The following is a 25,133-nucleotide window of genomic DNA, read 5'->3' on the forward strand; positions in this document are numbered from 1 at the left end:
AATAGATCTCGCTTGCCATCCTTGGTTCTTATTGAATCAGGATCACTATTCCTGATCCATATGTATTCATCACAGTCTGTTCTCACTTAGTCTGATCTGCATGTGATAATGATGCCTGCACCAATACCATAACATTCTGTAGCAATAACATAGTGATTGCGTCAGACCGCATGCTTACCTCCGTCGAAGTGTGACTGATTGTGTATGGAACAGGTCAATATTACTGTACGTCAATACGTGAGGTCTGTGTATTAGGGAGGACAACGTATTATTTTGTGAGGTCAAATCATTGTGTAGGAGAAAAAGAGTTGTGGGGCCCCTATTATGGGGTCGATATTGTACACGCGGAAACATGTGGGATGGGAGGTTCATTTTAACATTAAATTTTTGTATTGAGCATAGTATGATAAATGTATACCATACATTTATACACGTGTTCGTGACGCACTAGAATACATGTACATGCAGGATAGATAGATTAGAGTCTATGTAATTGCCTTCCTGCCACCCTTCATCGCTAGGCACCGGCGGATAATGCCGGCTTAATTATTGGCATAATTTGGAAGCATAATATGAGGATTTTACGAGCATAATGCGAGAATCCATGAAAGCTTAATTCCTTGATTTCTCGAGCATAATCCACTGGAGCCTATTCATGGCACCAAGCGATGCCAACAAGTCCCTTCAATTCTCCTACGAAGATCTTTAGTGAGCATATTGACCAGGGGAACTCAAATATTACTAATATTTTTATTCACTTCTCGTTTGGAGACGTAACGTTTCTCCTCGCTCTCCTTCGGGAGAGTGAACGATTTTCATCAAATATAGAGTGAATAAGGGAATGGAGTGAGGGATTAGAGAGCATTTACGGTCAGTTTCACGGAAGTCGCGACTGGCAGCTGTTAGACTGCTTGGTCACCCGGAGCTCCGTCAACGCGAGCATACAGCTGAAGCGAACGGTTCGCCGAGGTTGTACTGACGATTTGGCGGCGGCTATCAGAGTTCCACGAGATGCAAATCTTCAGTATCAGAAATTCCATTACAACACTGGCAACGCACCAGATGCAGAATGTTGGAATGTGTGAGTCTGCCTTGTTCTTACTATTATTATGTCATGTAAATACTGTTACATCAAGGGCTTAAGATGCAGCAGCTGAGCCAGATCAGCCAACTCTCGGTTGATGGACTCCGTGCTGCAGCTAGCAGCACTGGCACCAGCCGGAAATATTTAATATTATTTTTCCGCCGATACCCGTTACTTCCAGTTCTGTCAAGTGCATGCCTGCAATCTATTGCCAGGTGATCACTTTTTACTTTGTGTTATTTTGCTGCCAAACTGTTCAGAACTTTTCAGCCCCGATCTGTCCATGTCTACATGTCGGCCATCCGCAAACTTCATGATTGTGGAAGTTGGATTTACCTACCCTTCGGGCCCAAGGACTCTTCTCGCAAGGCTCCTGTCGGGCATCGACAGGTCATCATTGACACAACGTCATCGTCTGCTGATAACCACTCAATTACTCAGGGAGATTAGCCGGCATGTTGCCTTTCCATGTAAATGTATGTGGCACCCTGATGACAAGGCCATGCTAAGGGCAAACTGACTGCTTGATTTTAGCTGTACATTACCGCAGTCAGTCTAGCCCCAATCGTATTTCACTATTACTCGCGTGTCATAATTGGGGATATGGGCTGCTCCAGCTGCTCCGCCAAATATCCCTGATATGCCAACTAGACGAAAAGTGTGTTCTGAGCCTGTATCACGTTTATAAACAGGCTCATAGTAAAATAAAATTTAATAATAAAAGTCTTCACTACAGAACAACAAGGACAATCAAGGCTTGTTTGCTGCTACTTTAAGTTTCATGCTTACGCAATCATCAGGCAACATAATAAAAGTCTTCAAAAAATCAGGGTTCACGTGACACTGGGCTGGAAGCCGAGTGTCAACTGAAAACCAAAACACATGCAATTGCCAACATGCATGTACATGCATGTACATGTAACAGCAACTGCAAGCCAGATCTACAGACTCCGCGCAGGGAGGAACAGGAGAAACAGAGGTAACGCTTCCGACTCCGAGAGCTTCAAATAGCAGCGGACAACACAATACATGAACCTTGCGTGTCACCTTGCGATACCGCAAACGGGCACCTATGGATGCACAGTACAGCACAGACTCAGTGCATGCACGGCGTAATAATAAATGGAGTACAATAAAACCGACAACGGTCACCTTGCACCCTATGCAGTAGTATTAGTTACAGAGGCGGTACCAAAAGCCAACAAAAAAACAGGGTACAGGGTACGTGCATAGCGCACCCTCCAATGGCATGGATGCTGGTACCTCGTCAGCCACAGGCTGATCAGCTACTATGTTGGCACTGCTGTCAGATTTCTGTTGGGATTCAGAGCAGATCGTGACATGATGGTGCCCCATGCGAGAACACACATTACACTTGCGGGTGGCCTTGCACTGAGTTGACCGGTGACCTGTGCGCAAACACACAAAGCAAAGCTTCTGTTCAATCAGTTATTCTTTCCGCTGTGCTACTGTTGTGTATTTCGTGCAGCTCAGGTCCAGGTGAGATCCGCCGCAGAATGCACATCCTCTCATACTGCTGGCATTCCAGTTACCGCTTCCTTCTCGTGAACTTGCATGCGCCAGTCACCAGTGCACCTGCAGAATAGTGAGTGACATCTTCTGCTGTACCGTATTATCTCTAATATAAGCACAGTCTCCAATAATAGCACGTCTCCAATAATAGAACACCTTGGGGCGGCATTGAAAAAATGAAGTGCTCAGTCTCCATTATAAGCACACTGCGTAAATTCATTATCTGTACCGGCGAAAAAAACCCTGAAATGTGTGTGTCATACATGAATTTGGCATGGCAACATGCCTCTGAAATGAGGTTGAAAATAATAATGGAACAGTCTCCAATAAAGGAACGTCTCCATTAATCATGTTAATAGCACGGGGCGGAGGTACATTGAAAAAATACAGGACCGTGCTTATTAGAGATGATACGGTATATGACATGTAGTACCGCCTGTGTCTGTCCGCGGATGTGGAAGGTTGCGTAAAAAACGCGCGGATCCAAAAACCATAGAAACTCGCTGCCATATGCGTGGTCTCATTTCCAAAAATGTTTAGAACAAACTAGTTTGCGTCTGAATAGTGAATAGTGTTCTTCATAGCATGTCAGCCCACGATTGATTGGACTATTCTTGAAGCCACAGTTGTCCGCAGAGCTACATGTACATGTAGTTGCACTTCTTATGCTGATACAGTAGTTGTAGTTGCTCAAAATAATTTGGCAATGAAATACATGTAATATTTTTACTGAAGTATAAAAGAAATCAAGTAATGAATAGAAGAAGTGTTGTTTTCTCTTTTCCATGTTGACCTCTTACATGCATGGACACCTTGGTATGGGGATACACATGTACATGGCCCGCACACAAATGCTCGTACTCGTTCCCAGGATACAGCTGCCTTAGTATTACCTACTGTACATATTGGGTATGGACTGCGCTCAGTGTCTTTTCTGGCGGCAGGTCGGTGGAACACTCTTCCTCCAAACTGTCGTCAGGCACAATCTGCTGGTACTTTTGCTCACCTCACAAAGATTCACCTTCACCTAGGGTTCCCTGTAACAAGGCCATGCCTGTTGGGACTCCCCTAGTCAAATAATAAATACTACTACTACTACTACTATGTATTTTGTTGTACTTATGGCCACTTGCAACTTGCAAGTACGAAAAAAGGCACAATTTTCCGAACTTTGAGGCTCCATAAGTACAACAAAGTGAATATACATGTACATGTATATCACCGGATGCCAAAGCATAATATGAGGATTTTACGAGCATAATGCGAGAATCCATGGAAGCATAATTCCTGGATTTCGCGAGCATAATCCGTCGGAGCCTATTCATCGCACCAAGCGATGCCAACAAGTCTCTTCAATTCTCCTTCGAAGATCTTTAGGGAGCATAGTGCCCAGGGGGACTCAAATATTATTTAAAATATTTTTATTCACTTCTCGTTTGGAGACGTAACGTTTCTCCTCGCTCTCCTTCGGGAAAGTGACCGATTCTCATCAAATATAGAGTGAATAAGGGAATGGAGCGAGGGATTAATAGAGAGCATTGACGGTCAGTGTTGTAGTATCCCTGCCCGACCAATACGGAAGTAGTACGGAACTAATACGGAGCTTTGGCTGATGTGTATTTAGTGTATCTCCGTATGTAAGCGTACGGCGTCTGCTGCATAAAAGCGGCTGCGCATTTCTGTTTTGATGAAGATGAGATTTTGATAATAACGAGCTATTCAACCTCCAGGTGTGCACCGGAGAGAAAGTCAGTTATTTTGCCGTTTCTTCTTTCACTAATAATTATATCTCAGGTGTGTACCTGAAAGTAGAATAAAAGTAATTCTTGTTGATTTCACCGCGCCTACCACTCGGCTACCCATTACATTGGTGGCAGCGGTGGGATTCGAACCTACGCCTCCGGAGAGACTGGAGGAAGTCGCGACTTGCAGCTGTTAGACTGCTTGGTCACCCGGAGCTCCGTCAACGCGAGTATACAGTTGACGCGAACGCTTCGCCGAGGTTGTACTGACGATTTGGCGGCGGCTATCAGAGTTCCACGAGATGTAAATCTTCAGTATCAGAACTTTCACTACAACACTGGCAACGCACCAGATGCAGAATGTTGGAATGTTTGAGTCTGCCTTGTTCTTACTATTATTATGTCATGCAAAATACTGTTTTCCACCCGAACCTTTGTTTGAAATATTATTGTATTTTAGAACGAGGTCTGTCTCGTTGTCCAGGAAACGACCAATCAGCGACATTCCCGCCAAGGGCCTTATCAGAGTTTAAAGCCCGCTCAATCGTTATTTTACTACTCTTGATGACGCGTCGAGGGCCTTGGATTAGTTTAAAGCCCGCTGAATATACTCTAAACTGGTGCGTACAACTCCCTGTATGCATTATAGTACGGTGCAGATAATGAACTCTGCATAAAATGTACGGTGTACTACTAAAAGCTACGCATTTCAGAAGTGTGTACGGTTTTTGCCTCCCGTATTCTTTCATCTGTACGAATTTCCTTTGTCAACAGCTTGCGGAAACCTATAAAAACCGAAGATCGAAGTCATTAGAGGTATCGACAAGGGGCTCTCAAATCCCCTAAATAGCTCCACAAGCTATGAATAAGAATGAAGCTCGCAATAAGAGCCCAGCATTTCCTTTGCTTATATTCTACTTTTAGTAGTCCTAAGTGGTGCTGAGTTACCATAACTTACCAGAAGAAAATATTCTTTCATACCTCACCAAGTCTCTCTCCACACAAACCACAAACTAGCCAATATAATGGTACACAAGCATGATGGAAGTGAGATAATGCATGTAACCTCGTTCTAAAATAGTTAGTGCATGGCAGGGAGGGTCTTATGGCTTGTTTGTGCCCTTCAGGGTAGCCCTCGGGGCTACGGCCCTCAGGCTAACCTGTCGGGCACTAACAAGCCATAAGGCCCTCCCTGCCATGCACTAACCTATAAATACAGGTACATGTGTGTAGCTTTCGACTTCGTAGTTATCGGCTGTACTTTATTAGACGAATTGCGGAAAAAATGTTTTGATGGCGATTATTATTACTACATAAAGTTACTTAGTATGACAATCAATAATGTGATATGATCTGGAGCACTATTGTTTGGTTTTAGTCGTAAACATCGTGGAAAAGTTCCTCCCACTCCCTTCTTCCCTGTGCAATCTCGCGGAGGGAGAGGAGATCAGATATCGTTTTGAGTCCCCCCCCCCCCCCACACCCCACTCTCTGCAGGTCTCGGGATAGCACGATAGGCAGAATAGTTCTTGGCCCTCGTCTCCACACTCCTTCACCTGGTAGTAGTTGATCATAGCCGCCATAGCAGGACATCCATCAGGCATTCGCAGTATAATGGCCAAGCAGTCTCCATCGAACAAAGTCACTTATGGGTTGTGCTTTGCACCTCTTGTAATTGTAGAGAGCAACATTGCTTATTCAGGCTATTGCGTGCGGCCACCTGATCGATGAGATAATGCAACTGCCATCGATGAAACGAGTCCCGTTGGGCCTCAGCGACTGACGTGGGTGCCCAGGTGGCGGTGTTGTACAGTAGGAATCAATCTACAAAGTTCAAGTGGGCCTCAATCCACGTTGGAAAGTACCTGCACCCCAATAACTACCGAGGAGCTCAGCCGCACAACATCAGTGAAGTTTTCTTCATTATTTTACGAATGCTGCAGCAATACGCCCAGTGAGAAGGCAGAATTTGCCTGTGCTTATGGTGAAGTAAAATAAGGCTAAACAAACAAACAAGACAACCAGCTGTCACTGGAGATAGCGGTCTACTGGAGAAGCAGTAGTCCATTCATTCATTATGAGGTGGTTCAAAACTGGATAGCCTACTGCCGTACTTGTACTTTGTGCAGCAATGACTGGGTACAAGAGCATGACGCATCACGGAAACCAATACGATTATCGTCTGGTTCTCACCTGTTGGATTTGTGGCGGCTTTTTGGAGTGGTGACGTTTCGCAATACCCTCGAAATAACATTGTCAGTCGGAATCATTCCTCGTTGTTTACAATCAATTGATGCAACTATTAGCCTTAGGTACATGTGACACAACGTATGGTGATGTGAAGGAATTTTGTAGCTTCTAGAGTCAGCGAAGACAACTCAGGTTACCTTTTAAGGCGAAGCAGCTTTCTTTTTCCTCTACACTTTGCGATCTACTTCGACGGAGACATAATTGAATAGGACATGTATTGCAGACGTTTGGCAGTACTGCATGGCTGGCATGTAAACACAAAACCCACAGTACACCATTGCTGCAGTGGTGTTACCGTACACACACACTGGCCATAGAAAATGCACCCATATACTGTACTGCAATTGCTTAAACGAACGCATCAGCACTACAGGACCCTTGCATGCCTGGACAGTGTTCATATTGGCTTCGGCAGACATGAGGTGAACATTACACAAAGCACTCAGTTCCATATTCACTCCCTGATAACCCCTTTCCTACCCACATAGACAGCCATCCGCTTCGAAGTCGTTGAAGTCTTTGTGAAACATTTTCTCGGACTTATAATTGTAGGACACATGTAGTTCCACAGCACATGTACATGTATGTTTCTTGCATCATGCATGCAACCGCTAATTGAAAAGATCAATTATGCGCCAGTTCTAGCGATCCAGGGGAATGATGAATCTAATCATTCAAACCTGTAATCTCCACGTTGGACGGTATCACGACACAGTCATCAAGCTCCAAGACACACAGTGGAGTAGGCTAGGAGCGATTACAGTGCATAGGACGTCTCCCAGTGGTTCAGAGCAGTAGCGCCGTAATTGAACATCACTTTCAGGGGATTCAGCACGGAAAGATTAGGCATTATTAACTCGTTCTTACCTGTACGATTTGAACCGGTTCCCCATTCCTGTTCTCGTTCAATGCCAGTCGAACAGCGCAGGGCCTACGCATGCCAGGTGAATGTACAGTACAGGTGTGGTGGTGATACTGTTGCTAATGATATTGTAAAAGTGTCATTAAAGAATGCAGCAAACACGTATAGCCCGTAGGTGGAGTGAACGAGGTGCAAACATACAGGATTAGACACTCACAATACATAGAACGCATGTACATGTACATGTACTGCCGCTGGACACGGCTAAGCATCGCGCGCCGCATGGCTGAGCTCAGTGCTCGGTATACCGGCTAGTCTAGTAAAACACAGAAGAACCTCTGTTTCCGTCGCGATTTCCGTCGCGTCGCGATATCTCTGAGCCTGAGCCACGCTGACTGTATTGCGTGTGGGTGGGCATGCGGATCAACCATGTCAACGCGCTCTGATAGCCGGTACGTACAGGAAAGCCCAAACGCAAAGGCAATCACAGTTGCGGGGAACATACACGCGCTGTACTGTTTGTACTCAGAACGAAAAAATAGTTAATATTTGGAAACGCATACCCAATCTCTTAGTACATTTCGCGCTGAACTCTGCATACCTTCCATGCACTAAGCACTGGTACTCTGGTACGGCTAGCGGCCCCATTCTCTGCCAATACATGTATGATCCACTTTAGTGACGTTCTCGCACTCACTCATACCCAGCTGTTTAGTAGTCTAGATACAGTGCAACGAGTGTTAGTTTCCAAGATCTGGCTGTGCTTTCCATTCTTGCTGTGCTTTCCTTTCTGGCTGTGCTTTCCTTTCTTGCTTAGTTCTCAAATTGTTGCAAGTTGTCTCCTCGTGGTGGACACATTTCCCCACATCTCCCTCCCATTATTACAATTCTCACGATATTCGCATTCATCAATTTACCAACACTCCACTATAATCAATCAACAAAAAGTAGGGAGCATAACTAGCCTCGCTGACCTTCAAGAGCATTTTCAATGCATCCAGCCTTGGGTATCACACCCAACACCAGCACTGAAAGGCTCTAGTTTCTCCTCCCTCACTTCCCTGTGCCAACCACAACCTATCGCTGTCTGTTGTGAGTGTTGTGCGTGTGCTTCAAAATAAATTGCGCAATTCCTAAATTCTATTTTCTTCTCTCTTGTTGCACCGCTCCGTCCACCAATCAGTAAACTCTAACAGCCCTGGCCACAAGTGCTACTTCAAGGCAATTCAAATCGAGCAGGCGTGATGTGACAGCCTGGCCGTACGTCATGCTACATGTGCATGTAGGTATTTCTACTAGCATACGCCATTCACGCCAGCATGATCTTGAGAGGATCAAGACCTGGCTGTTCAGTTTGGCATTCTTGTTCCACCTCATATTCACACTACCCACATTGAGTGGGTAGCAAGCAACACAGATACGCTTACAGGTACAACGGTAACAGTCGTCGTTCTGTCCCTCAGTCCGTTCGGGAACTTTCCTTCGCAGTTCGCTGATGCCATCCGGCATCCGCTGGGCTAGTTCAGCTCTTGCTCGGTTGGTTCACCCATCGCCGTGCCAGCGCCTGAATGCAGTGTCAACAGGAACAGAGTGTCAATATATGAACTATACATGTACAATGCGGAGGTCGTGGTTCAGCACACTAACACACTCTACACAACAAGCTATACAAATACCCTTGGTCACACACCAAACAATACAAAACGAAGATATAAAAGGCCAGCATTAGACTCAGGTGTCTTCACTAATCTTCGTACCCGAAAACTTTCGCTCGAGAAAATCAATTCCTGGCCAAGGTAAGGTTACGCTTGCTAGCAAAACCTTGTCTTCTTGTGTTTCGTTGTTTGGTGATTTCTGAACTGAATCTGTCAAACTGAAGATAGGTCTGAGTCTTTGAGCGCATTGTGGGATATTGCCAGCCAAACCTCTTTATAGTATGAACTTTATCCAAGATATCTCTTTATAGTATGAACTTTATCCAAGATATCTCTGAGGAACGTACAGTTATAATAAAATGAATGAATGTGAGAGGAGGCACAGACGTAATAGGACTGAGAATAAGCATACCCTGATATCGAGGCGAAAAGCACACAGAATGTCATTTCTTGCTGACCCGTTGATACAATTCTGATTTGTTCCAGGCTCTCAACCGAGAACATCAAGATGGCTTCTCACAACATTCTTCTGCTCACAGTACTGATAGCCATGTTGGCCTGTACACTGCAAGCAGGTAACAAAGATGTGAAAATTTCAGACTTTTGGTCATCTTGTTCAATTTTTTAAAAAGGTTTTCAAATTGATTGATTGAAGCGATGATTAATAATATTAGCATACACGTAGGTGTCTGGATATGCTCATGGCCTCACTGACCGCCTGCACGTAGTTATTATGAATATCGGTCATGTCTTTCACTGCCTACTACCTATAGTACATTTAGGAAATTCATTACAAAACGTTTCTCACAATCCTGTATTATTTGGTGTGCTCACTGCGCAGCTCCCGCCAAAAATGCTCGCGATGTAGCTATGCGTATGTCATCTGACAGCGCTAGCAGTGACGGTATGTTGCTTTCCAGCTAAAACGCTTTCTAATACGTTTTAGATCTGCTTTCTTCAATACTAAGAGGCTCCACTCCAGTCAATCAGCCATCTCTCACTCCAGGCCAGTCAACGAGAAAAAAATTCGACTTTTGCCGTAACTGAAATGTCGAGCACTATTATAGCAGAGATATTATCTCTGCAACGCGACATACATGTACATGTAGTAGCTCTTCGGCGGCGATTTTTGCATTAGAAAGCTGAGCTCTTCAGCGTCTTTCTTGATATTTCGATCGTGGAGCCCCGTCAAATGTGGAGTGAGTTACGAACGTTTTAGTCCATCGACGGTATACCGTCAATATTCTAAATTTCTAATGTACGGGCTCCAAAGGGTTAACACCTTCAGCACTTCAAATATGCTGTTAGGCATCGAAACACCCAGCGCGTAAATGTACTGGTAATTGACAATGTCTATTAAGCATAAGTGTATAATGTATCATGGTGCACACCATTCGCTGCCCATCTGGTCTACGAGTCCAAGTAATACAAAAAGGTATTAAGAAATCACACGCTCTTCGGTGGTTTGGCCTCTCAAGTGTTTTGCTTGCTCCCATTTTTATTTTTTATTTTTTTTATTGAAAAACCACAAACCTTTATAGCAATACTGTTGTCTGGTAAGGCAGGTCAGATTTAGATCAGGCAACAAACATTGGGCCATTGTTCGCGTGTTTGAAGTTTTCGTTGATGCCATTGTGCACTGTACACACGCGAATTTACGGACAGGCTCATTGGAGGCAATATAGGAAGCACTAGTATTGCCGCATAGGTCAAGTCAGGGGTTTCGTGGGACGTTCATCTCTCTCTTCTCTATCCGCTCTCTCGATCTCCCTCTCTCTCTTTCTGAATCTCTTTCCCCAACATTTCCGCAGATATCGCCAAGCGGAGTAGCTCCGACTCTGACTCCAGTGACTCATCCGATGGTAATGATTGAGAAGATATAAGATATATAGCGATACTCATCATGAATGGCCTCTTGTATGGGCATTCCAAAGAAACTCTATAGCTATTCATGAATCAATATGTAAGGAAACCGCTGAACTGAACTAATAAATTTAATTGTACCAGATAGGTATTGAATGAGTGTTGATATTTTACCAGAAAGATACTCATACATACCTCTGCACTGTACACTGTACACTTGAGGTGAAGTATACTGAAGTGACCAATGTCAAGCGCCAGGTGTTAATGTGCGATGTAACATGTTCTCTTTGAACTATAATTTGCTGACCTGTTGGTCACAGATGACCAAGTAGGACGGACTAGTAATAAGCTGATGCTGCTGGTTACAATGCACACTCTTTCTATCCTATGATGTGTAGATATTGCCAAGCGCAGCAATTCGGACTCGGACTCATCGGATGGTAAGAAAATGATCCTGTCTTCTGTTTTGAAGGTTGACATTAGAGAAAGTGTTGCCCTCCCATCACTTAGCAATATTGATCATTTTTAATCAGTGTTCATGTACGTCATGGCCTGCTGATGACGCCGAGACTTTCATGGACTTATTCCGACCATTGTTGTCGTCTCTGAGGTTGTCCTTGGCGGTATAGTGCACTGCACACACACGATTGCATGGACACGCTCAATGGAAGTAATACCAGAAGAACTAGTATTGCCGAATAGGTCATTTCGGAGTCTCGTATGACACCCCCATAGTATCTCTCTTTTCTATCTCTTTCGATATAATTATCTCTTTCTTTTCTGGATCTCTTTCTCTAAACATTTCCGCAGATATTGCCAAGCGCAGCGCCTCCGACTCCAGTGACTCATCCGATGGTAATCATATAAGATTAATATACATAAGATCCAAGGATTGGTTGCTTATACAAACATTTATTTTATTTATTTATTTCTCATGTGGTTATGAGATAGGTTGTATACATGTACCTGTATCTATTACTTTACGGGTACTCAATCATACATGTTGTAGTTAACTACACTGTAAACTGTGGTGTAGGCAAAGAATACGGAAATGAAGACTGGTCAATGTCACGTGCCAGGTGTTGATGTGCAAAGGTAGACTGTTCGCTTTGGACTACAGCACTGTACATTGACATGTGGACTACAGCACTGTACATTGACATGTGGACTACAGCACTGTACATTGACATGTAGCTTTGGACTACAGCACTGTACATTGACATGTAGCTTTGGACTACAGCACTGTACATTGACATGTAGCTTTGGACTACAGCACTGTACATTGACATGTAGCTTTGGACTACAGCACTGTACATTGACATGTAGCTTTGGACTACAGCACTGTAGCACTGTACATTGACTGGTAGCTGACCAGGTGGTCGCATGTGACCAACTGGGGGCGGACTAGACAGTAATGAGCTGCTGATGCTGGTTTCAATGCACTCTGCTTCTATCCTATGATCTGTAGATATTGCCAAGCGTAGCAATTCCGACTCGGACTCATCGGACGGTAAGAAATTGACACTGTCTTCTGTTACCAAGATTGAGAGATGCGATAGTTCTTTCTTCTCCACACTAAATCAGCGTTTCATTTGAGTTGTATTGCTCATTCACAATCAATACCCAGGTGCCGAGACTTTCATGATCTTCCAAGCATTCGACCATTGTTCTCGTGGCTAATGATTCCCCAAATGACACTGTGCATGGTTCACTCGCGAGTTTACGGACGGATTCGGTGAGGCAATACAGAAAGAACTTTTGTTGCCTCACAAGATTACTTTCAGAGTTTCGTACGACACTTAGCTAACCTTCATATATCAAACATTCTTTTTTCCCTATCCTTTTTCTCTTGCTCTCTCTCCCTCTCTTCCTTTCTGGAACTCTTTCTCTAAAATTCCTGTAGATATTGCCAAGCGCAGCAACTCCGACTCTGACTCCAGTGACTCCAGCGACTCATCCGATGGTAATAGTCTTTTTTAGAAGTGCCCATGGACTCCGATCCGGTTAGAATTGGGAAGCAAAATGGTGGGGACACCTATTGCACTCGGTCAACCTGAGGTCCGGGCTTCTAGTGGGCTAGATGCACTAATATAGTATCATAAAAATCAGATTATGAGGAGAGGAAGAATACTAGGTGGGACACTCTTGAATGATAAGCAAACAACACTGCCTTGTGTAAGAAAATAGAGGCTAAAAATAAGATATATGCAAGCAGGCTGGCACACAGTTACGAAGTTAGCAATAATACGTAAAAGCAAACACACAGACACAGAAACAGCCAGACATGCACAGCTGGCAGGTAAATGCACATTTTCACACATAATATGCACACACTTGGAGGGAGAGAGAATGTAAAAATAAAAAATAAAAAGTGGATAGGTAGGAAAAATGACATAGACGCATGGCCAGATAGTAAGACAGGCGTACAGGCACCCACACACACGTATACACACGCACAGGTGCGCACAGGCACAGACACACATCACGCACACGACACGGGCACATACCCGCACAGAGAGATAATCTGAATAGTGGACCAGCAGCCTTACATGCATATATAGAGAGCAGGAGACGAGCGTGACAGATTAATTAAAAATAGGTTGCAGGATTACGTAATGAAAGTCGTTACGGATAACTATAACACTGTACACTGTAGAATGAATAAGGAAATGACTGATCAATGTCATATGCTACATGTTGAAAAACAATGTACTATGTCCATGTAGATGGGGAGCGCACTTCACCTCACCGGCACAGCTCAATAGTACCTACACGCCCTTTGTAGTCCCCTATATTCTCTTGATGATGTTGTTGTTGTTCTCGTCCATTCTATGTGCACTTTCATAAAAAATAATGAAAAAAAGAAGAAGAAACAGATCTACTCTTGGAACAACATTTTGCTGACCGGGTTGTCGGATGTGACCAAGGATGTGACCAAGGATGTGACCAAGGACTACACAGTATTAATGGGTTGCCGCTGATGCAGGTTTTAATGCACTCCTTTTCTATCCTATGTTCTGTAGATATTGCCAAGCGTAGCAATTCCGACTCCGACTCATCGGACGGTAAGAAAACGATCCCGTCTTCTGTTATAAAGAAGGCTGACAGTAGAGAAAGTTTTTGCTCACCTTAAACGGTATCACCTACACGTTTTTATTATTATTTTTATATTTTTTCGTATTGGTCATTTTCAATCAGTATTCAGGTGCTTCATGGCCTGTTGGTCATACTGAGACTTTTCTGAAGTTTTCATGGCGTTTTTGCTTCTTAGTACGACCACTGTTCTCTCTGGTGTTTTCGTCGCACACACTGGGCACTATTCACTCGTGATATTGCGGACTGATTCAGTGAAGCAATATCGGAAGAACTAGTAGTGCTGCACATGTCACGTTTGGAGCTTCATATGACGTTCTTCTCTCACTAATACTCCTCTCTGTCTCGCATTGCCTTTCTGTATCTGTCTCACATTGTCTTTTTGTCTCTGTCCATGCTTCTCTCTCCTTCTGAATATCTTTCGTTAACATTTCCGCAGATATCGCCAAGCGTAGCGCCTCCGACTCTGCGTCCAGTGTCTCCACTGACTCATCCGATGGTAATGCATGAGGTGATCTAAAATGTACTAGGTTGTGTAGCTGTCACGTGACGGGTACCCAAACATGTACATGCAACTACAATGCAGTTACATGTTTGGGTACCCGTGACGTCATGTCACATTGTATACTGTACATTGTAAACTGGATAATCATCGCATTACACTGAAGAAATGACAAGTCCATGTCAGGTGCAAGGTGCTGATGTGCAATGCTTTATGATCTCTTTGAACTACAATAATATTGACCGGGTGGTCGCATGTGACCAAGTGGTACGGACTATACAATAATGAGCTGCTGCTGCTGGTGACAATGCACATTCTTTTCATGCTATGATCTGTAGATATTGCCAAGCGTAGCAACTCCGACTCGGACTCATCCGACGGTAAGAAAATGATACTGTCTTCCATTTACAAGATTGAGAGATTCGAACGTTCGCCCTCCACATACCATAGCAGCGTTGGTTTGTGGCTGTATTGATCTGCTGTAATATTCAGGTGATTTATGGCCCGATGGTGCCGCTGAGATGGTACTGGTAGTAGCGGGGCCGGTACCGATCAATCTTGCCCCTGCCCCTCCGCAGGAGTATGTGGCTCATGCTTTGCCTTTGCAACTCAGTATTTTTGCGAGAATAATAATATATTTATAAAGTACATGTATGTAAGCATACAAAATGTTCTGTAATGCACGAAAAAGGCGACCTGTATCGCTATTAACGGTCAAGAGCGACCCGGAGACACAGTAGCCGATAGCAATATAAATATTCTCATTTCAAAGACCAGTCAAGTCTGTTTTGGGTCCAACACGTTGCGTGAAAGCTGCCAATACGTCTGAAAGTGAAAAATACAGTTCAGGAGACGACAAAAAACTCACCCATCTTCCTTTCTTTATGGGTTCAACCTTCTGACACAATGATGAACAAAACACATAGTGTTTTGCGTCAGTAACTGTGGATTCTTTGAATGCACAACGAAACGATTGTGAAGGCATATCTCTTAGCTTGGTATTCATTTCCGTATATACCTTAGACCCATTCTCTCTCAACTATCATTATTTGCTGCAGATGTTGCCAAGCGCAGTGCCTCAGACTCCAGCGAGTCCGACTCCAATGACTCCTCAGATGGTATGTGCAAGATTGGATAAGTGCGAAAGATTGGATACTCAGAAATTGCAGTATCCGGAATTGACATTTGGTACAATTTTTTTTATTTTTTTTGCTTTTCCGGCAAGACTAGAACCGAGCAACATCATAGTATTCAAGTTGTGTTGGAATTTTCAGTACCTGCTGCAGTGCAGTATACATTCTAAAGCTGGTTTTACTGTTTTTTTTAGATATCGCCAAGCGAAGCAACTCAGACTCGGACTCTTCTGACGGTGAGATCACCTTCCGAGATGCATTCCTCGCGTGCGATGATATTTTTAACACATATAGAGTGCAATATGCACACCAATATTACAACAAGCGGCCCGTAGACAACGTAGCCAATAGTAATGTTAATATTCTCTTTTCAAAGACAAGGCAAATCTGTGGTGCGTCCATCGCCTGCTGCTATGACGATGGGTGACTGTCCCGAAGCGTTAATAATTATAATTCTCACAATAGAAGAAATTGAATAGGAACTGAATAGCAACTGAATAGAGCAGTTGCCAGTTGAACAACCCCCTTTTCTATCACTATTCGTAATTCTTCATTTTAACGGTGGAATCTTTGATCGCACAACGAAACGATTGTGAAGGCATATCTCTTAGGTTAATATTCATTTCCGTATCTACCTTAGACCCATTCTCTCCCAACTACCATTTTTTCTACAGATGTTGCCAAACGCAGTGCCTCAGACTCCAGCGAGTCCGACTCCAATGACTCCTCAGATGGTATGTCCAAGATTGGATAAGTGCGAAAGATTGGATACTCAGAAATTGCAGTATCCGGAACTGAATTTTGAAGAATGTACTTCAGTACTATTTCTAATTTTTTTGCTTTCTAGGCAAGAATAGAACTGAGCAACATCATAGTATTCAAGATATTTTTGGATCGGTCAGTATCTACTGCAGTGCCTGGAGTATTAATTTTGAAGCTGGCCTTATTGTGTTTTTTAGATATCGCCAAGCGGAGCAACTCAGACTCGGACTCTTCCGACGGTAAGATCAGAACGTAAATAATAGAGTGCAAAGGACACACCAACGTTACAAAGTTCATATTATTATTTTGATGAAGTCACGAGGCTTACTTCATTCAAGTACTTACTTACGACATTTAGGAAAATTCACTTCTCTTACTGCGATTCAAATTCAAATTTAAATCACACCGAATTTAAGTTGCCTAGTTCATGATTAGGCTTAATACATGTACTTACTTACTTACGACCTTTAGGAAAATTCACTTCTCAACTCCAAACTCCAAAAACGGTCTCTTTTAATATAATAATACTGCGATTCAAATTCAAATTTAAATCACACAGAATTTGAATCGCGGTGAAGAGACCGTTGTTGGAGTTTGAAGTTGAGAAGTGAAGTTTCCTAAATGTGTAAGTGGCTGCGTAGGAATTTGCGGACAATTAGAAAAACGTACTTACTACATGAACTTTATTGAAGGAAAAGGGCCACCTGTATCCCACCTGTATCCCACCTGTATCCCTCGTAATTTTCACTAGCGGCCCGGAAACACAGTAGCCTATTGCAATACTAGAATTCTGATTTCAAAGACAAGGCAAGTCTGTGTTGCTTCCAGCGCCTTCTGTACTAACGATGGGAATTTTAATGCAGCGTATACGCAGATTGTGAATACCAACTGGATAAAGTTGTCAGTTGATCAACCCCATTTTATTCTTCGATTTCATGACGAAACGATTGTGAAGGCAGATCTCTTGGCTTTCTATTCCTTTACGTACATACCTTAATCCCATTCTCTCCAAACTACCATTACTTGTGCAGATATTGCCAAGCGCAGTGCCTCAGACTCAAGTGACTCTTCAGATGGTATGTCCAAGACTAGATAGTCAGAGTGATCATCTAGACAATAATGGTCTGCCAGAAATTGCAGCGTCGGAATTGATATTTGAAGAATGTGTTAAGAATTATTCGCTTGCTCTACCGGCAAGAATATAATTCAGCAACAGCATGGAATTCAAGTTGAGTTGGAATGATCAGTGGCTATAGCATTGCCTGGAGTAATAATATTTTTCAAATAATTACTTTATGAGTGCATCACTCAAATTAGCGCCAAAATAGCCTTGCCCTTGTTGTTCGATTGTGAAGGCATAATATCTTAGCTTGATATACAAATCCGTATAAACCTTCGACCCATTCTCTCCCAACTACCTTCATTTCTGCAGATGTTGCCAAGCGCAGTGCCTCAGACTCCAGTGAGTCCGACTCCAGTGACTCCTCAGATGGTATGTCCTTGATTGGATAGTCAAAGTGATACAATTATTTTTATGATCTGCCAGGAATAGCAGTATCCGGAATTGATCTTTTTGGTTCGTGAAAGTACCGCTTCCTGTCTTGGCGTCGAAAGCGCTTCTAAGCGAACTATATTGCTTATTAAGGACCAAGGAATATTGTTTATCCTGTGTGTTTTATTTTGTAGATATCGCGAAAAGAAGCGAATCGGACTCTTCGGATGGTAAGCCTAACACCTTACATGATATCCTCAAAATAATTGTTGCTTCATCATGGAACCCAATGGCGGGCGATAGTGTGGTAATGTTCGGTGAGGTCTGCCAGGAATAGCAGTATCCGGAATTGATCTTTTTGGGTTGTGAAAGTACCGCTTCCTGTCTTGGCGTCGGAAACGCGTCTAAGCGAACTATAAATTATTGCTTATTTATAGAAAAGAAAAAGGTCCAAAGACCAAGGAATATTGTATATCCTGAGTGTTTTATTTTGTAGATTTCGCGAAAAGAAGCGAATCGGACTCTTCGGATGGTAAGCCTAACACTTTACGTGATATCCTCAAAATAGTTGTTCCTTCACCATGGAACCCAATGGCGGGCGATAGAGTGGTAATGTTCGCTGAGGTCTGGCTACACCACTACTCAAAGAACTGGCTTTTTATATTCCTCCGACCAAGCCTAGAATCCAACACAAGGTTAACCCAGAAAGTGGCATGGAGGCCATGTGGTAATTGAAAGCAGATAAACCCTGAACAACTGGTGTAATCTGTATCCTTCATCTAGCTCTCAAACACTCATCTTGGCGAAGTTCTATTTTTCCAACGTGGGTATACTAGTACATGTAGTCCACACCTGGCCCACGCATTGACCCCAGTCCTTGTTACGTCACTATGTAAGCATTCCATGACAATAAAACCTTGTTATTTCAGTATGTTATCTAGTTGCTAGTACTCAACAGAGAATCGTTGAGCCGCCTTTACCAAAGGTTAGCGACCTGATTTCAAGTAGCGGGTTATGAACACAAAGCCATCCTGATTGTTGAAAGGATGAAAACTTGCTCGAGGTGCTCACAATTCTGCATCTGCAACTTCAAATAAAACTCGTCGTGATCAGTGGCTTCTTCTTTTTGAAGTAGTTGGTAACATAACCACTTCTATTATTTTTATTGCGTTGCAGATATCGTCAAGCGCAGCGCCTCTGATTCCGATTCATCGGATGGTAAGAAATTTGCTTCGTATACTTCAAAATAGTTCAAGAATGTTTTGAATGTACTAAGGACGTTTTCTTAACTCACGCATTTGGCATCCATACGTTTAAACATGGATCACGATCTGTACGTGATAGACATGTACATGTACCTCTCTAAATACGGAAAAGGCACCTACACCCGAGCTCTGGGTACAAAACCACACGCTAGATGATTGTAGCTTTCGATCATTCACCCCTAATAGCCTTCGTTCTACACTATGTACTTGTACACTTCATGTTTGATAGATATCGCCAAGCGTAGCGACTCTGACTCAGACTCTTCTGACGGTAAGCGTGGATAAAATGATTCTCACGTCACACGCTCAACGCGTATAATCATACTTTCTCAAAAGTCAAAACTCTTTCTTTTAGCTAATAATAATGAAGAGAGAGAGTATATTATAATATATTGCGGAAATACATCTTCAAGATACACAGGAGCTGCAGTTCATCTCAAATGTCTCTCTTCTGTAAGGTGCCATATTGAAAAAATCGTTCCATATGTGAAATCCTGCTGCATGCATCGTTTCTAAGAATCCAATGTAAGTGTCAGTACGAATTAGCTCACTTTTTTATGCTTGTCGTAGGGTGCCTATATTCGTTCAACATGAACTTTTTAACATGAATGTCCTAAAAGTTGTCTTGATGTTGTGGTTAACGCAAAGTCAAAAGCGATGAATATGATGCAATTCTTCCCTACTGAAATCGTAATGTTTACAACTGATTGTCTGTTTGCAGATATCTTCAAGCGCTGAATGTTCCTCATCTCACGCCTGACGAACTGAGCGATCTAAGGTAATACATGTAATCCACTATTAAGTTATTGGTGTGTGCAGACGTATGGAGAGTGGAGAGTTAAGTATGCGCCCAGACATCCTCTCCCATCTCCCACCGCTTGATATTTTCCCTTCAGCCGACACTAGATGCCACCATGTATGAACTCAGCATGGAGTATGAAAGGATTTGTGAACTTTTTTGATGCAGCCATGCATTGAGAATAACTGCAGAGTGGATGAATTTGTTGATAGTAGTCATTAGGAATGGTTGCGTAATGGTATAACATGACAGCAGACTGCAGGTCTCTTGAGAATGGTTTTTGGCTGATCATGTTCAATTTGCTTGTCACTGTTCTCGTTCGTTGGGTAAACATAGGATAATGAGGATTGATGGATCCTTCTAATCACGAACTGAAAGCATTGACTGGCCATAACTTCCGCGCCTCTTGCACGTCAACTTTTCTTTTTGATGTTCTCATGTTTACGGCAAGAAAATAACAGTTTGTAAACTCTTCACCACCATCATCAGGACTCAAGAAATGGTTTTCAAGAACCAATTTTACTCTTGTTCTTTTACTTTGTTTACAAAACGTGTGCAAACAGCTTCAAGTTTGCAGAATACCCTCTCATAATCTACATAAGGCCAGTAATCTGTGTCTTCTCTGCTAATAATCCCATCCAATACCTCTCCTATAACTAGCCCAAGATAATCACGAGGAAGTCATCTAGAGGTCCTGGTGCATTTTTATCCTTGTTATTACCAACGACTCTTCCATGCAGGTTTACAGGATGTTAGCGTCCGTAGTGAGTTCCCTTCCGGAACGGACACGATATTTTACTCTTTTTTACTTTCATACAACTGCTTTTTCCTTTGTGTAGTTTTATCAGCGATCACAGTACGCATGTGCTGCTTTGCTCCATACTCAACTGTCGCATACCGCAATGGAAAAACTGGTTACAACACGTTTGTGCTTCACGCAGTTTGAGCGTGGTCTAGAAGCTATGAAACGCTTTCCTAGAACTATGGTGAAAAAGGAGAAGGAAAACATGTTACGAGTTATGAATAACTGTCCACCAACGCAATCAGATCCTACACGGTCAGCGAATGCGAAAAAATGACACAAAACTGACAAGGTTTTCCTTCTCCTTTTTCACCATAATTTAATTGGCTCACCATCCGAGTTGAACTTCCTAGAACTATTCACTTTCCCCACAGACCAGAATAGCATATGGCAGATGTCCCCAAATACATTCATCCTTCTAGAACACATTATTTGGAACTGTTTTTTTGGTTTCCCGTTCTCGGGGCCTTCTATTCGGTACTCTTTGTAGTTGTACTTCTGTACTGTTGAGCTATCAGAATTCAAATAAACATAAAAAAAACAAAAAACAAAAAAAAACTAAGACCAAGGTGGAAGGGGAGATAATAACCGTAAAAATAGCTAAGAACAAAAAATTAAACTGGCGCTCATGTCCAAAAAAAAGCTTCGAAGGTGTTCTGGAACTAAACCTTTGCTGCTTTGTTGTTTGACATGACCGCCATTTTAATTTTGTTCATACATGTACATGTAGCTATTAGTACAAAGGTGCTCGCTAAATATAGTGAACTAAAGCGTTTTTAATACATCTAGATGCCTGCCACTTCACTTAGTCTACCTGTTCAGTTCTCCAGTTTCACGTGGAAATGAATTCAGTACTCGCGTTCATGTAAAAAAAATAGACCTACACTATACAGTAAATCCTGTCAAGGCGACCACCTGCCCTAGAAGACCACTGCAGCAAGGACCAAGGGATGCTATTTCCAGTCAAATGGCAAGGGATAAAGAGACCACCTGGTAACAGAGACCACACTTTGAAGATCCCTTGAGCGGTCGTCTTAGACAGGTTTCACTGTACATGTACATGTACATCTGTTCTGCGCCCTGTTCTAGTACAGTACCGTAGTTAGGGCCCGATGGAATATGCCCGAAACTTTGCCGAAAATGCTTTTGGGAAATTCTCGTAAACCTTGCCGAAAATGCTCCCAAACCTTGCCGAAAATGCTCGGAAAATGCTCACTTTTTGTAATCCTCAGCACACGCCGTCAAAAGACTCAAAACCAGGGAGTCAGAAAATACCGGTATTTTACGACTCCTTGATCAAAACCATTATCATGATTATTTTCAATTCATAAACTACTCAACAAGAAGCTAACCCACGGAATGCGGAAGTGACGTTCTTGTTTGGGAAGTTTTTCTTCTCTCAATTATTTTGATACACAACGGCCAAGTGCTCCGTTTCCCCCAAAATGCTGCATCACGAGCTCAAAGTGCTGGGTCCCCGGATTGTACCGAAAATGCTCCAAAAAATGCCGGCTTATTACACGGGGGCCTAACCGTAGTAAGGCCGATAATGGACGACAAGCGGTAGAAGAATAAACTACATGTAGTGACTTTGGAGAGTGATAGGACAAAACATTGCTCCAAAAGAACAGGTACTCGCTGTACATTTAGATAGTCATTACTAACTAGTCCGTTGATAGACAGTTGTCTAAGTTGCACAGGCTGCTTACACTGCTCCATGTCCAGTGGACACAGCCAGTAATACAAATATTACACAACAATGAAGCCAATAATCTCTTTCCGCTGTTACTCGGAGTTTCGTGTGAAAACTCAGAGTAACTCCGAGTAATAGCGGAATGCGATTTGTTTGCTTCAGTGCTGTGTAATCTTTGTAGTCCGTTGATATTCACTAGTTGAAAAAGATGGTAAACGTTCTTACCTGCTTGCGCTAGTGCTCGCCGGTTCCGAAAACCGCTTCATCAACTCACTCCGCGTTGACGAAGTGCCGCGTACTTCACCTCCACAGGACGTCATGTGATGCAGAACTATCTACTCCGGCGGAGTAGATGCGGAGCGAACTGCACCCGAGCAAGAACAACGTAGTAGTAGTACAAGTACATGTGCCGCTTCATTGTTTCGTTTATTGGCACTTGTCCGTTCAGTCTACTGATACCCACAGGTCCAGTCACCCAGTGGCTAAGACGTGCAGAAAATGAAAGAGATCGGCACAGAGCCTTGACGGGATTCCAAAGCTTTACTGCAAGCAATCACAGCAATAATTATTATACAAACCCCGCCATGTCCATTCGCAAACAACTTTTCTACAAGATCGCATCTTTCTTCAGAAATTCAGCGCTATTATGGATACTTTTAACACCTTCTTCCATACAGTCCTCGGGTGTTGTTTTGAGTGGGAAAAGAGCAAACACTCCAGTCTACCAATGTGGCTCTTAGCGCTAGGTACACCAGCTCGACAGCGTTTCTCGATTGACGATTCTTAAAAGTGAGGAAAGTACATCATGGATCGATGCCTAGCTCTTCTGTAAGTTTTAGCGCTGAGGATGAACTAGGAAACTAGCGCATAGAGTGCGTTAGGTCACTCTAGCGAACTAAAGCATCAGGTGCGAGTTTTACTTTATGGCTTCAGTCGAATAAAACTTTCTGTTTATGCTTCTGATTGTGTTTCTCAACACAATGTTATAGGTAGTGGGAAGGCGGATTTGCGAACTTTAATTTTTATGTTAGCTTACCGTGTTTCTAGTTAAGAGAAAAGTACAAGAAACTGCAAGTTACTAGTACGCTATAATATCCACTGACACCACCAGTTTCTAAACAATCAGCTCATGCGATAACACGTTACATTGCACGACACCGACCGACGGTATTGACGTTCCACAACTCACTGGCTAACAGCTCTGGCACATCTTTGTTGCGCACTCCAACAGCCTTCCAACTTGTCAAGTTTCTAAGTTATAGAGGAGGGAAAGGTGAGCGCCAACCAAGACTAGCACGAGCTGAAAGCCTCAGCTGTGAAGGACGATGGCGGATGTTCATGCATGTCGATGACGATACTGGCAAGACCACTGGACATTACGGTCAAACCATGATGCAAGGACGCAATTGTGAATAAATCCGCTCTCAATGGATTTCGTTGCTAATAGTTGTAGTAGATTAAAAAAAATTGAAACTGTCCAACTCTCCACACCGTGATTTTGTCCCACATTCATCACACCATAGCGAGGAAGTTCGGTCGTGGATAGATCCGTATCCTAGGGACAGCTGGTTCGCCTACTGAGAGTTCCTCAGTGGAGGTAGTTTACGAATGCATAGCAGAAAAGGAATGATTCTATTTACAGTGAAAAAGTAGCGGAATGGTGTGGTGAACTGAGGTTCCCTCGATTTAGGCTAAGGCCTGTGGAGAATCCACAAATACAATGTGGGCCAAGTGCGGAGAGGTGGGCAGTTTCAAATTATTTTCAAAATGGCCGAGCTCGTCTCAGCTTCGGAGTGCAAGTCATAACACATGTACATTTACTCTCAGTATCCGTCAAATTTTTCTGACCACTGTTTTTCGAAAGTGTAAACATGATGCCAACCCGACACTAATGACATTATAATGCACAACGACACACGTAAGCGCTCAACCAACATGACTCTTGTACGTGGAGGTTCGCAGTTGGCACGTACATGTACATGTACATGTACTTGTACAAACACCCTGGATATGCTGATAGGAAATTCTCAGAACATCTCTCAGTTTTAGTATGTCTGCAATGTATTTTTATTTTTTTATATATATTTTTATTATGTTCACATAACCAGCTCGAAAAGAATAAGGAAAGTCAATGGTACGGAGACTAAAACAAACTGACAAGTAATGAGCAGGCGCTGTGCCCAGACGCAGCAGTGATGGTGGGGCATTGATGACTCTGCCGACCTGAGGTCTCGGCGTCACGGCCAAAAACACGCACCCAAACAAAGAAAACACGCAACATGCACCTCTAGGGCTGGAGCACACAGCGGGTCAAGAGGATATTTCGGATGTGAATTGTTCAATCCCAACAGGAGGGAAACCAAACACGTCATGATTTCCAAAGGAGAGCAATACGTACAATGGCACGAGGTTCCCATTCCAAACTGGTCGGCAACAGCACAGCGCTTCTGCACGTTTAGTAAATCATAATCATAAACTGCATCTGGCTGTAGTTTGCCTCATTGCCTTTCTTGTAGCCCCGCTGGTCTGTTAGTATATTTCTCTCTCTAAACCCGTCCAGCAAAGATGGTGTTCTCATTCGTTCTCCTGTGTAGTCTGCTGGC

General features: G+C 43.1%; 1 protein-coding gene and 1 long non-coding RNA gene across 3 annotated transcripts; one reads left to right on the forward strand and one right to left on the reverse strand.

The window, feature by feature from the left end:
• Positions 1 to 1,913: 1,913 nt before the first annotated feature.
• LOC135825211 (uncharacterized) lies at positions 1,914 to 23,291 on the reverse strand. Of its 2 annotated transcripts, none has more exons than XR_010555035.1 (4): positions 22,756 to 23,291; positions 8,899 to 9,035; positions 7,477 to 7,540; positions 1,914 to 2,493 (listed from the first exon to the last, which is right to left on the reverse strand). It is a non-coding gene; the product is annotated as an uncharacterized LOC135825211 (long non-coding RNA). The 2 variants fall into 2 exon arrangements; XR_010555034.1 differs by lacking the exon at positions 1,914 to 2,493 and adding an exon at positions 6,694 to 6,845.
• On the forward strand, positions 9,154 to 20,975 carry LOC135825210 (dentin sialophosphoprotein-like). The gene is made up of 23 exons (XM_065337946.1): positions 9,154 to 9,267; positions 9,613 to 9,701; positions 9,968 to 10,030; positions 10,938 to 10,988; positions 11,388 to 11,429; positions 11,800 to 11,844; positions 12,458 to 12,499; positions 12,893 to 12,952; positions 14,013 to 14,054; positions 14,522 to 14,581; positions 14,923 to 14,964; positions 15,643 to 15,702; positions 15,912 to 15,953; positions 16,392 to 16,451; positions 16,677 to 16,718; positions 17,511 to 17,555; positions 17,912 to 17,971; positions 18,166 to 18,201; positions 18,468 to 18,503; positions 19,148 to 19,189; positions 19,466 to 19,507; positions 19,958 to 20,013; positions 20,360 to 20,975. Exons 2-22 carry the CDS (start codon positions 9,635 to 9,637, stop codon positions 19,972 to 19,974), a joined length of 996 nt encoding a protein of 331 aa, XP_065194018.1. The 5' UTR covers positions 9,154 to 9,267; positions 9,613 to 9,634; the 3' UTR covers positions 19,975 to 20,013; positions 20,360 to 20,975.
• Positions 23,292 to 25,133: the final 1,842 nt, after the last annotated feature.

The sequence above is a fragment of the Sycon ciliatum genome, chromosome 9 (genome assembly GCF_964019385.1).
Source record: "Sycon ciliatum chromosome 9, ocSycCili1.1, whole genome shotgun sequence".
NCBI lineage: Eukaryota > Metazoa > Porifera > Calcarea > Leucosolenida > Sycettidae > Sycon > Sycon ciliatum.

Bases quoted from the DNA above. Each gene is read 5' to 3' on its own strand.
- LOC135825210 (XM_065337946.1), top strand. From the start codon at position 9,635: ATGGCTTCTCACAACATTCTTCTGCTCACAGTACTGATAGCCATGTTG. The intron at 14,055-14,521 runs GTAAGAAAACGA...ACATTTCCGCAG, and splicing joins CGACTCCGACTCATCGGACG to ATATCGCCAAGCGTAGCGCC. The intron at 16,452-16,676 runs GTATGTCCAAGA...TGTGTTTTTTAG, and splicing joins CTCCAATGACTCCTCAGATG to ATATCGCCAAGCGGAGCAAC.